This window comes from Nilaparvata lugens, chromosome X (assembly GCF_014356525.2).
Source record: "Nilaparvata lugens isolate BPH chromosome X, ASM1435652v1, whole genome shotgun sequence".
Lineage (NCBI taxonomy): Eukaryota > Metazoa > Arthropoda > Insecta > Hemiptera > Delphacidae > Nilaparvata > Nilaparvata lugens.
Window position 1 is genome coordinate 95,152,920 of NC_052518.1, and position 14,448 is coordinate 95,167,367.

Sequence of the window (14,448 nt, forward strand, 5' to 3'; positions counted from 1 at the left end):
AACATCTCTCGACAAATATCCTATAAGCGAGCAATTTCTGTATATATGTTTATATTTTTGTATCTGGTTATTTATGTTCAACGGATCTCGAAAACGGCTTTAACGATTTTCATGAAATTTGGAACATAGTAGGTTTATGATATAAAAATTCGATTGCACTAGGTCTCATCCTTTGGAAAACTCGCTGAACGACATTAAAAGGATAATTCATCCTTGGCTGAAACATCTGAGACTTTTGTAGTCTGTGGATAGTAAAAAGTGAGCGATTGATTATGTGGAAAATCAGAATATCGCATCCCCGAAATTCATAAGCTGACGTATAGACAGCTGTAAAATATAAACACAATCATTTGAGAGAATTGTGTTCTGTCATGACTTACTCTATCTATAGTAGGCTGTGGTTCTGTTTATCAATGAATAAAAATAACGAGCGAAGCTCGGTGCCCCGATATTTATTCATTAAGAGAAGATAAGGAGTAATGTTTATGGAGGGGATGGGAAAAGATGAATAAAGAAAATAGATTAAAACAAATAAAGAGAAAAAGTGTGAGTGTAGACTGTAGAAGAGAGATAAAAGAGATTGGGAATTAAAGAAGAGAATAGAGGAAGAAGAGGTTGAGAAAGAAAGAAGAGGTAGAGTTGTGAGCGAAAAGAGAGTATGAAGGGAGAGAGCGCGAAGAGAGAGAGAGAGAGAGTGTGTGTGTGTGTGTGTGAGAAATTGATTGAGTACTTTATTCATGTAGATTACAATAGACAGAGAACTGAATTAAATCGCTGCCTTTATTAAAAACCTAGGAGGGCGAAGTTAGGGCGCAGCCGGCTCTCTCTTACACTTAACCCTCCATACAATTCCAAGTTACAAAGTTACAACTAAAATAAACATCATAAAATCATAAATTTAAGTTAAAGAAAACAATAACTCTAACAAAAATAGAGAGAGAGACCAAGCGTGAGCAGTGGAGTTGACAGAGTATTTTGTGAGTAACCAAAAGTAACTCGCATTTTGCTCATCATTGATTGCAAATGAGTTGTTGAAAATTTGATAAGTGAATCTGGGATGTTGAATTATGTAGTTCTCCAAAAAATATTTGGTCCAATGAACTTTGAAATCAAATTAATTAGCCTGACTTGAATACGAAAAAAGGATTTGAATCAAGAATAGGTGGAGAAGGAGCACCAAGAGTTTTGAACGAGAAGAGCGCGAAGAAAGTGTTGGAGTTGACAGAATGACTAATTACGATCAGAGTATGGAATTTGAACAATATATATACTCTCGGATAGCAATTAGTAGTTAGGTGTTTAAGTACAAAATTGTTATAAAGGAGGTTTTTCTTATCGTATCTGCTATCTGGGTAGGAGTAGGGTCCTTTCTGAGAAACTAAATTTTTAAAAAATCATGGAAACACCTCCAAAAATTCAAGAATCGGCAAAAGATCGTGTCTTCTTTCGTTTTTTCTAGGTGTTTCGGAAATTCTTCTGTTATGAGTTATACAATAGATAAAGGATAAGCATAAGTTAAGTAATTACTATAATGCTTAACTTATATTGTAATATATACCAATTACAAGCAATATTGCTTGTCTCTGGTTATACTAATCTGGCTACTCTAGAATTACTCAAATTATTGATTTAAAAACATTGAATTTATAAGTAAAATAGTTCGGTTAGTTCGGTAGTTTGTGATAAGTGTTTGATTTGTTACGTTTTTGAATTTTGAAAACATAATAAATAATTATTGCTTTGATATACTTGGATATTGAAAAATCTAGTTCTCCAAAAAGTATTTGATCCAATGAACTTCGAAATCATAATCTATTATTAGCTTGATTTTTTTTCAGTGAATCCAAAATAGGTTAAATCTTGAGTTATGGTTAGGCCTATTCATTTTTCTATCCAGTAGGATTTCTTTCTCTCTCTGGTCGTTTCACCCGTGAGAGTTTGGGCCGAGCCTATTGGGAAATCAAACGCTGTTGGTTACACGATTTTTGACTATTCATTTTTGAAGAGATTTGGGATTCACTCTCAAAAAAACTAACAAAGCAAATCCAGCTTATTCCTATTTCTTAACACCTTTCCCACGTCAGAGAAATGAGAGACAAACAAAACAAAAATTTGGACCGCATCTCATGAGATAGTGGCGGGATGGATTTCAATAATTTGTGGTTTAGGATTTGTTTCTGCTCTGATCCTTGTTTGGAATTAAATGTAATAGAATGTTTCCTGCATTATTCCAATAAAAATTATGTAAGAAATATCGGGAAAGATGAGATTGTCAACTTCGTGGATTTTTTTTAAAACTTCGATAATAATATTGATTGAGAATTAGTATTATAGATGGCATATTCAATCCGAACTCAAATCAAGTGTGGGTTACACAATATGTTAGCATGCACAGAAATTGAAAAACTATTGGATTCATTATCCCGATGACAGAAAAACTGGTTTAACATATTTTTATGTTGAGAATGATGCATAAATATACTGTGAGAGCCTAGGTTTATGCGTGGGTAATGAGAAGGAATTAAGGGTGAATGCTCCTATAATTTTAGGTGGATTTTGATCATCAGGTTGAATGAGAAAATACAAGCTACTTTAATAATTTCCTATTCTAATAACCAGCTGACTTCTAATATTGTTAGTTTGTATTTCAACATGCAGTAGGCCCCAGAAATGATTTTGAATTACTGTTTTTCTATCATCGAAAGCCTTATTAAAAAAAACTTATGGAACTTTCGTTCATTCAAGTGAACTATTGCTTAGATGAATGTAAATTACTGTTTTTCCATCATCGAAAGCCTTAATACAAATACATTATTACGGAACTTTCGTTCATTTAAGTGAACTATTTCTAAGATTTCTGTAACTTTCCCAATACAGTAATCTTAATCCTTACGTTCTCAGACAAAGATTATCTCTGTTTATTGTGATCGAGATAACTCACTCAGATAGATTCACTCCACTGATTAGGTTATTTATTTCAAAAGAGAAAATATATCAATTTCAAAATTTGTATTTTTACAGACCAAAATACAATAAATTATGTTTCTAATGAGTAATTGAATGTAAAATTTTTGTCTTGCATTGAGTTGCCTTTTTTCAGTTTTATTTTTGCTTTGAAAGTGTTCACTGGGGTGATTACAGTCCCCCCTAAAACTAAAATCCCCCAGATCTTGGTTAGGTACTCATATAGGCTATTACTCTGTTGCACATAAATATTGAAGAAGAGTATTGCACCATAGACATAGCGTTTGTGATATAATAATAAAAGCTCCATTGACCTTCATTAGCTGAGTAGTAACACGTTTGTTCCAATACCAACTTATTATCGATACAATGTCAAGTGGGATTTTCACGTCATAATTTTTCACGTGTTTTGCTCTGAAAACCGGAATTCTCTCTTCATTCAACCGCTATTCTCAAATTTCCTTGTTCTTTTGAATTGATATAATCTATAAATATTGATGATGTAATCACTCTTGATGTATAACCGTATAAACATAATAAATCATCATATTGATCTCATTACTTACACAAATAAAAAACAATTGTCAAATTTAAAATATTCAATTATTTCTCACCTATATGATACGATATAGATTATAGTAATTGCAATTGATCACCAATAATTACGAGGCAACAATAAATGAGACATAATAATAATTATTATAGTTTGGATGTTGGAGCCCATAAATTATTTCTGGGGTCCAACATACAAACACAAGCCTTATCAGTGAACAAAGTGTTATAAAGGAGTTAGTCATCCTGATAAACGAGTATCACACTTAAGAATGATCCACTGAAATTTATCTAAAACCGTCAAAAAGTTGACATTCAATTACTCATCAAAAACATAATTATTTATTGATTGAACTATTGACATTGAAGAGTATTAAAATGATTTATATGATAATACCAAAAGAATTTAATTCGTAAGATACTGAACTTGATAAGAATAATTTGTAGTAATTTGACAGTTCATCGACGGAGCGAAACTGAAGTACTGTTTTGAAATGCGTTATGTTATGAAAATTGACATGACAATTCATTGTGCTGAGTTACAAGCATTAGGAATATAGACTCAAATATATTTAATACTTTACTGGATGATAATACTCCTGTTATGATAATTAAAAAGTTCAAATGCCATAAATACAAACCATAATGAATGAGACATAATATGGGTATCAAGCTCTATCCTTATCAGTGAACAGAGTTTAGAAGGATGCAAGATTAATCCACCACCTCATTTTTCCAACATATATTGTTCAATAATATTGCCGTCGATATTGTAAATGGATTTACACTGTATTGTAACTATATCTGCTTCACCTCATTCTATAAGATTCCAGGGGGTGCCCTATGGGGGGATTCCAAGGGGTGCCCTATGGGGGGATTCCAGGGGGTGCCCACATAGAGGAGTTTAACGCAAACTGCGTCGTTGTAATATTTGGGGAAGGGGTTCCAAAAAAGTCATAAGTGTTTTACAATACGGCTGGCGACCTATTTTTTGAGAAGCGTCACCCGGCTACCGCTGCGTATGACACCAAAAGTAAACGGGAGATTTTCAGCTTTCTGTGTTGTTATGAAGGTGTTGTAGTAATAAATATCCATATTAATTGAAACGACTTGATATTGTTAAAACCACTGATGGATCATTAAAACAATTTGAGATACTAGTTTGGGTTGTTATACCATTATTGATCTCTAGTAAACTGATATCCTTAACAGCAGAATAAAAGATGTACAATTTCAAAATACAGCAATTATAATAGCCAGTGGTAGACCTATCTTTCAAATAGTGAAGATGACAGTATATATAATTATGTTATAACACTTAAAAGGTATTCCTATCAAAATATTCTATTAGCATCCTGTAAAAATTTTTGTTTTCTCATTATTCCAATCAATGATATTTTAAAAATGATACTCCATTTGATAAAAACGACTTGATATTGTTAAAACCACTTATTTGAGATACTAGTTTCGGTTGTTACACCATTATCAATCTCTATTCAAGTGAAAGTTCAAACAGTGAGCAGCAGAATATATAGTGTGGGTGAAGCCCTACGATTGGCCATTAGCTGGCAACCAATAGAGACTGAGCTCTACTACCATTGGCCGAGACTAGACACGCCCAAATATTCCAAATATGGTCATGAAAAGCAAAATCAAAGAGCTGGCTGTTCACAATAAACTACATTTGGATGGTTAGTAATGTAATCAAGTAATGGGCTATCGTTGTAGGTCTAAACTATTGTTTCTTCTTCAGTTGTAATTATTAGAACTACGACACTAACTAAATACATGAGATGTTTCTTCCGCTGAGAGCAATATTCAACGGTATTATTTTTATATAGACGATAATTATCACATAATTCTACTGATCAAATCTCAATTTCTGTTTTCAGTTTGTTTTGTCATTATGCGCTCAAGCAGTAGGTAGTTTATTATTGTTAGTAATTTTTCAATTAGGTTTACTGCTAGACTAGACAAAAATTTCATTTTATTGTATACTAGTTTATTATTTTTTATCATAATTTATTTATTACACTATATATTTTACCTTGTTAATAAATTATTCACTGATCACACTACTTCGATTACACCAAATTATGTCGGTTTTCTGGTTTAAAAACCACTATTAAGTATAGTGAGGTTCACGTTATAATGGCAGTGGATAAAGATAGAATATAAGCGTTGCCATTCTCTGCCGTAATTAATTATATTTCTACACTGTCAAAATAGATTTGGCATCGTTGCGGAGCTAGAAAAGGATAGTACTACCTGCTTTGTCGAATGATAGACAAGGATAGCAACATCAAAGTTAATCAAATACTGTCATTATAACGTGAACCTCACTATAGGCTACGTACTGTATTTATTTGAAGTAAATGATATCGCCTAACTGTTTATTATTATCTACTTTTCCAATTCTACAAAAAGGTTGCCAGAATTCATGAAGAGACTACATAATCACCAGAAAATTCAAGCTCTACACATCATTGACAAATTCTTTTACAGTGAGGAGACTGGAATGGGAGAAGCCTACAGATCTCATATAAAAGTGATAGCAGAGTCAAAATGATAGAAATCAAACGAAGGATAATGCTTGGGAATCGTGCGTACTTTGTAAACAGTGAACTGCTAAAATAAAAACTTCTCACCAGGAATACAAAAATGAGAATATACACTACACTCTTGAAAGACCGGTTGTCCACATAGGCTGCGAAACATGAACAATTCTGAAAGAAGACAGCAAAGCTCTGATGGTATTTGAAAGGAAGATAGTGAGGAGGATATATTTACTTATTTATTTATTTATTATTTTATTGGTATAGTCCAGTCTATGAGAATGGTGCATGGAGACTGAGGAAAAACCAGGAAATGGAAGTAATTCTGCAAGGCAAGAATATTCTTCGATTCATCAAGGCTAGAAGGATAAGCTAGCTGGGATATGTGAAAAGAATGAGTGAAAACAGGATGCAAAAGGTCATGGTTATTGAAAAATTAGATGCAGCCAGAAGAAGAGGCCAAGAGTACGATGGAAGCAGGATGTAGAGTAGGACCTGAGAGCGATGGGAGTCAGGAGCTGGAGGTGGGAGACGGAAGATAGTTGGAGGATGATTGTGGAGGAGGCCGAAGCCCACATTGGGCTGTAGCGCCAGGATAAGTAAAAATTACTGTGAAAGTGATACTGAAAGTAACAGTGCATGGGCATTCCTCAATTAGAGCTGTGAATTGATAAACCCCTTTAGTGTAAACTGAAACATTTTATTAATCTAAGCTAGGAATAACTGCTCATTAACTAAATTGTTGGATTGCAGTCAAATGACATTAAAAAAACTTTTTCAATTGGACACGTGTTCATCAACTAAAGTGTCCCTCTTTAGAGTGAAACTTATTATTAATTTTAGCTAGATTTGAACTGTTAATTAACTAAAGTTTTGATTGCAGTCAAATCACATTCAACCTTTTCAATTGGAAACGTGTTCTATTTTGCAGGGTCTTGATTATGATAAATCGGAGTTGGGTTCGATGTCATGGTGTGGCTCGCGACCAGATGCCTGCTGCGATGGACGCCGTGACAAATGCTCTGTGCCTTTCATGGGATCCGTATGCTACTGCGATGCCTTCTGCAACCGAACTCACATGCCTGGCTACCAGGACTGTTGCCCTGACTACTATCGCGTCTGCTTGGGGGAACCCGAACCTCTCGCTCGAAGTAAGTTCGACCCGATCAATTCAATTCACTAAGTAATCTTACCAAGTTATAGTACCTACATACAAATTACTTATGACTTGGAGCAGAGAAATGGAGGGAGATCAGCCAATTACAGTGATAAATAGAGTCATAGGTAGAAACGCAGTTGCCAATTTTTCGATTAGACTTAGTCGACTCAGTGCTATTAGAATCAAGGTTTTTTGATCCAATGAAAACTAGAAATTCATATTTTCCTGATCAAGTAGCGGAAATAATAATTAAACTTCAAAATCTGAATAAATAAATATAGAAAGTATATTGAATAAATATTCATATATAGTTGAATAGGCCTGCAACTGACTGGCTAATCCTATGTGTTCAACGCCTTTTTGTTGAAGAACAATATGTCCAACGACTTGTTAGAGACACCTGATTCAACCTGCGAAGACCCATCCTTTCTCATGTCGGGACCCTTTAGTCCCAAAAAGTATTGGTCCAAAGTTCCTAGCTCCGTTCTAGTTTCTGTTGACTTCAAAGCTGACTTAGAGCTTACCACACCCATTTGTATTTACTAGCATCGAGCTCTCACTGGGACGTCTTATTCACTCCAACCGCACGAAAATAGTCCGATGGAAATTTGAACAGATGAATTCAATGTTGCCAAATAAGAGTTGATCAACGTAGCCCACAGCTGATTATAAATGAGAATAAATTGATATTTGTATAATGCACCTAACGTATTGGCAACGTCTATGTGTGCGGTGGGGTGAGGAGGCGATTATCTGTTCCAATTTCCATCGGACTATTTTCGTACGGTTGACTATAGTAAAGGCTCCAAACCCTTAGTACTAAGACAGATACAAACCAGTATCTATATTGAGTCATTTTTTATTTATTTGGTCCATTAGCTCACTTGATGAGCCTATTATAGTCCATACAGAATTACTTTTGACTTGGAGGGATATGCGCAGCAGAGAAAGGTAAAGATACAGCGGCGGCGATGTCGCCGTTCTAAAGCGGCCAGAGATCTCTAATTTTTAGTGAGTGTTCTACAGCTCATGATACACATACAAAGTTTCCTCTCTCATAGCATGTTGGAAAAGGGCCCTTCTGGAGATGGCTGTAGTAGAAATAGATTGTTTATCTACTCAGTACACAGAACTATTTCTAAGAATAAATATATATGTGAATGGTTTCCATTCAGTGACAGAAGCGTGTGAACCTGTCGAAAGGTCAGTATCGTCGAAAAAATGTATCATGATTGTGGCTTCTCGAAACCATGCTGGTATTCATAAGAAAATACAATTTTTCTTGGTCCGTTCAGACTAAGCTATCCACAATGAATTGTGGTCTCTCACCATAACAAATACTACTTTATAATAAAACAATATATTTGAATACTAGTGCCCACACAAATCGAGTGTGCCTTGACTAAGTTTGGACTTTGAAGTTGATGTGCCTCGTCGTAAAAAGGTTGAGAAACTGCTTGATCCGTGGGTGAAAAGACAATTTTTATCCTGACTAGCTCTTTAGAAACAAATTTTGTTGAAACAATTTGAATTCATATATACAAAATTTATTCAACTTTCCGTCATCGTTGATTTTGAATGACGATAAATTTCAGAAATGACTTATGAGCTAATTTAGAGTACAATAGAGAGAGGCTTTTGAAGGTCCTACCGGTACGTGTAAGTCGATTTACAGTAAATGATCTTATTATTTGCAATGGCCTATTTTAGGAGAATAATCAGCATTACAACGTTTGGTGTTTCCCAATTATTTTATGAGTATTATATAGTACACATGACACAACAAAATCTGGTAATGGGATGATATAATCAAATAATATCTTCAATAAAATTCGAACCCATAACCAGGCGTAGGCTGAAGATGCAAAACCCCAGACCACTCTGCCACGCTTCACGACATTCAATTACAAAGATTTCAATCCATGAAAATTTCAGAAAGGAAGAAAGGAGAAAGCATAGCTGACAATAATCCAGCTTCCAGGGGATTAACCTGGCCAAAACCTAAGTAGCAAGCAAGAAAACTATAATCATTCATAATAATTATAATCAACCGGATTCAAAATATACAGTAATTATATAAATGATTTTCAATTATTTTTTTGTCAAATGCAGCAGTTTAAGGGAAAGTAGCAGATCTTCTCTCTAAATGCTGAGCCATCTATTGTAGGCAGAATAAATTATTGAATTAGACTCGGGGGTGTCAACACATACAATTAAAAATGCTTTACGATAATGATCTATAGTAGTAGATTAACGTTATAAAGTCAGCACCTCAGTGGCGGCTGGTGTAAATATAGTTTGGAGATTGCAGACATCAATCCTATACTCCGTGCAAATCTTCTTCAGACTTGGAGTGTCTCCCGCAGAGAAATGCAGGGAGATCAGCCAATTGCAGTGATGGATTGAGTCATAGGTGGAAGCGTAGTTGTCAATTTGTCGAATATAGTCAGTCGAGTCTGTGATTCCAGAGAGGAAACTTCCTAAGTTTAACATGAGCGCTTGAATACTCACTGGAAATTAGAGAACGGTACACAACGGCAACATAGCCGCCGTTGTATCCCTGCCGCTGTATGCGCCTTCTCTCCTGCGCATGTCCATCCCAAGTCCGAAGTTAATTTGAACGAAGTATAACTTTCATAGTAAATAAGAAAGCAATAAATAGGGATTATTAAATTGTCATTACATAGAACTTGAATTATATAATTGGTTTTCTGAACATAATTCCAAGTCACTGTAAGAGATAACAAGGAAATTAATAACTTACTAGATTTAAACAATACAATATAAATAGAAAGCCGAAAACTGTTTTACATCTATCAGTCTCAATTATTAGCCTGGGAATACAATATCACAAATAATATATATTTTTCACTTACACGCTCACGCAACCCCAATTTTACAGCTTGTGTGTAGTTTTCAAGATTTGGAGGTCTTCCAAACTTCCCAAGTTCATTGTCAATTGCTATTAAACTAAATAAATTATCCAAACTTCCCATTTTCATTGTCAATTGCTATTAAACCAGATAAATCATTCAATAAATTTTCAATAGAATAAATATAGCTTTCGTTTATTACACGAATCAATTAAGTTAGATATCCTCGTTTATTACACACACGTTTATTTCCTTTATTACACAATCACATATCCTCAAATCAAAACAAATTTAATGTAGTCTGTCATCTGTAGTGTGATACTATCAACTATCGATATTTTTTATCGATATTTTTGGTAAGCTGCAATCATGCAATATTTAGATCGATATTTTAGATCAATATTTTAGATCGATATTTTTGGTAAGCTGCAACCATGCGACCTCAGAACGCCTTCCGTTGTCATAGCAACCAACTGGTTTGCCAGCACTTCATAGCTTACAGCTTGATTGATTCATAGCTTAAGCTTCATAGCTTCATAGCTTCTTAGCTTTTTAGTTTTATAGCTTCATAGCTTCATAGCTTAGTTATTCTCCCATACAAGCGACGCGTCATAGGAAGTTGCAGAAAATGCTATGTGTTCCTTCTTCGGACCACGCAAATTCAAAATGTTGGACTATGACTATCTGCTCTGGCTTTCTGCTGTATAGTATGAGTTTTGTCGGAATTGAGAAAATAATTTTCAATAATATGACCATCAAATTGAGTTGTTATTCGAACGTTTTAAATAGGAAAGTCTCTTTCTATTGCCTGATTTGTGTGGGGTTGTGCAATCTTAAGTGGAGCCGCCACTGCAGCATCTGATTGAAATTGGGTTGCTATCTTTGTCCATCATTGGATAAAGCAAATACTTCTCTCCTAGCTCTGCACCGTTGCTAAATTGTTTCCAGACTAATGTAGAAATATAATATATTTTCAAAATATTTAGTACCGTAAATATTACGGTCTATGATAAAAATGATAATCAAAATGACCAAGAACACTTAGAAATTACAACTCCCCTCTTAATAGAATGCAAAGAAGTTATAACAGTTTGTCTGGGCACCTGGACGTCTTCTGATTTTCTCGCGCTAAATTCCGGAAAGCGTTATATCATAATTTTGTGTAAACATTGAGCTGATCAACTAAGTTTCAAGTGTATTAGCGTGGATGTAGTTGGGACGTCGTTCAGATATTAAAGTTATTTCTTCTATTAATAGTGTATTCTTGTTTATTTTTTGTTAATATATTCTTCAATTTTTATCTTAGCAAAATAAGTTTTGAAATTTTCGAATTCTTCATATTTTTTATTTTTACTTTTTTCCATGAGTATTTGGAATCTTTGTATTTCTTGAGTTAGGTACTATTTTTGTTATCTGTATTATTTCTTTTTGCATTAGTATTTTATCTTTCATATTTGTATTTTATTTTTCATTTTTATTTGTAAGATTTTTATTGTAGAGGAGACATATTTGGGAAACCCGTTGTCTCCATTGTAAATAAATAAATAAATAATGATTATGATGAAAACATTAATCAACAAGATGAAAAATTAATATTATATTTCAGATAATACCGGGATGACTCGAATCATCTCTACTATAAAAGTGGTGAAAATATGAAAATCAATTAGCAACGATTAGTCCTATCATTTCACACTAACTTTATAGCGCGAATCTCACTAAATTTGTGAATTGTTGATACTTTTGTGGACGTATTACCGCATCAATGAATGTTGTGTGAATCATCACCGTTTTTGTAAAAAAAAACTTCCGAGTCACGTATTTCATTCATTTTTTTCAAATTGTCGATTTTTCAAGGTGTAATAACATTTATTACAATTAGTTGGTAATAACTCAATCTCTGACTCAAAATCTTCAACTTCTTTACAGGATGTCTACGCCGGTTCTAAGACTTTTAAGTAGAAGTTTAAATAACGATGAAAATTGTTCCAAAAATGTTCCCTCATGAATAGCTTTCAATAGAGAACTTTTAGTGTTATAAACAAATAACTCAGCTCTTTTACAGACTCATATCGAGTCCTATATTGAGATCTATTTTAATTCTCTCATTTCTCGAGTGCTATTTTCAAAGTAATAATGCATCCTGTTATTACAATAATGCCCATTGTTTTGACTGAGGTTTGTAGTAAAATTCTCAACAAGCGAGATGTTTAGAAAATGAGCATTTCTGTTTGAGAGATTTTATTCGAACAATTTATTACCGATTATATTGGTTTGTTTGGAATTTGTTTAGAATTTCTTGTAGGTAATTTTTATTCTGTTGGAAGCTGGAAGAAATTTACGAGGATGTACGGACACAAGCTCTCTGTTGCAACGATAATATAAGATAGTGGTAACTATAAAAATATGAAAATGATATTAATATAAACAATATGAAAACTTGTAGTACCGTTTATTATTAAAAACTTTAAAATATTTCAACTTTTTCTCAAGTATTGAAATATTTTAAAGTTTTTAAGGGTACTACAAGTTTTCATATTGTGTTTGTTAATTTGTACAAAAGTAGCCCATTTAAGTGAAGAGTTTTTAGAAAATGATATTTTATAAATACAGTATGATATAAGAATATTTTTTTATAATATTATGTATTATTCATAATTTTATAGATAACAATAATGATGATTGAGACCTTGAAATAAAGACCAAAAGATTTTAAAAATTCAACATTACAAACATCCAAATATTCTTTCTTCAAAGTAAATCTCTCTTAGCAGTGACGAATAAACCTCTAAACATATGTTGCTAGGGAAAGATTAGAATAATAAGAAATAAAATAACTATTAGGCCTGGTTATCTGTTAAACTTCAATTACAATTGAATGCGAAGACAACCTATCAGAGATGGTTTTTTGAAAAGAAAGTTTCTCTGATTATTAAATTTATTGTGGCATTTGAAATTTAAAGGGTTTTGTGCAACCGATCCCGAACGTTGGAAACATTTCACTTAGGCCTAAATATTGGATGATGATATAGTACGCTATGATTTTTTTCAGCAATTGGATTTAATGGGATTCATGTTATTATAGGTAATTAAAGAGACTTGAGAAATTGTCAAAAAATCCACTCTCCATTTTAATAAAAATTATTATTCTACAGGAGCATGCTTTATTCGTGTGTGCTCACACATCATCTGCTGTAAATTACTGTTGTGAAGTAGAAAGTTTCCAAACTAACTATTTTCATTATAGGTACTATATTTATCTTGACAGCCCTGAAAAGAGTGATTGAAATGAAATCTAATCATGCCAATCATTTAAGCCTAGAACTCTCAGCTTTACACTTTACAATTTACAATTTGTAGATGTAATTTGATTATAGAAACATGAAGAGGCCAACATAGAATTCAAAATCAGATAGCAAGAAATATAAATCAATCAATTTTGAACTATCGTATATAGCAGGCTACAACGACTGACAGAAATAAATATAATTATCAAATTATTTGAAAACTCCGATCTTATAAGACTCAATAGAAAATGTCAAAAGTCAAATGCGAAAATTGGTGGCTTATTTCTTGTTATAATTACAAATGTTTTGTTTCGTGGGCAATATTTTGCAATAGCAGGCTTGCGGCACTTATATGCCTCTTGTTTGACCTATTAGTTGGAAAACATAAAGTATAAACAGAGCATTTGATGGTCATGCTCATAAAAAGAAGAACATTTACTCAAGTTCTTCAAGATCTTGGTGGCATTCCAAACTATCTGTTGCCCAACTGCAGATGAGGTTTTATTGTTGCAGTTTTATCGCTTTGGTCAATATTTCCTTTTATTTCAACCTTGTTGGATGCATTTTTGCATTTTCCACTCAAGTCATAATCAATAATTTATTACAAATAAGGCTTCATTACATTTCATTCATTCTCAGTGAGAAATTACGTCAATGATGATTCAGATGAAACAAACTTTTGAATTCCACTTATTACACATAAACCATTCATGAATGACAATTCAAAAGAGCAGCAAAAAAGTGAATGTCAGATAAAATGTTGAGTTTTAACATCCTATAGAAAAAATCAATTCAAAAAGTCTTCAGTTATATAATATATACTGTATCAATGAATTCTTTCAACCTGTAAACAATGAATGGCCTTGCATTGCTCATCATCATCATCATCATCATCATCGAGTATCAATCACAATGTATTAGCTCAATAATTGATAAAAGTCTTACAAAATTATTGCAGTTTAAAACATCGTCAGAAGTACCTAGACAATACCTAAACGATTATAGCTATCTTTCGAAAATTCATCACAAAGATAAGTAAGGTAAGGCATTCGCCGTTT

At 33.2% G+C, this 14,448-nt stretch overlaps 1 protein-coding gene across 2 annotated transcripts in view; it reads left to right on the forward strand.

Annotated features, from left to right (window-relative positions):
* Positions 1-14,448, forward strand: part of LOC111046581 (uncharacterized peptidase C1-like protein F26E4.3) — a 43,671-nt gene that overhangs the window by 12,754 nt on the left and 16,469 nt on the right. For both annotated transcript variants that reach the window (XM_022332161.2, XM_039442740.1), the window contains exon 3: positions 7,003-7,222. In XM_022332161.2, coding sequence (XP_022187853.2) covers positions 7,003-7,222 — 220 coding nt within the window. The remainder of the gene's footprint in view (positions 1-7,002; positions 7,223-14,448) is intronic.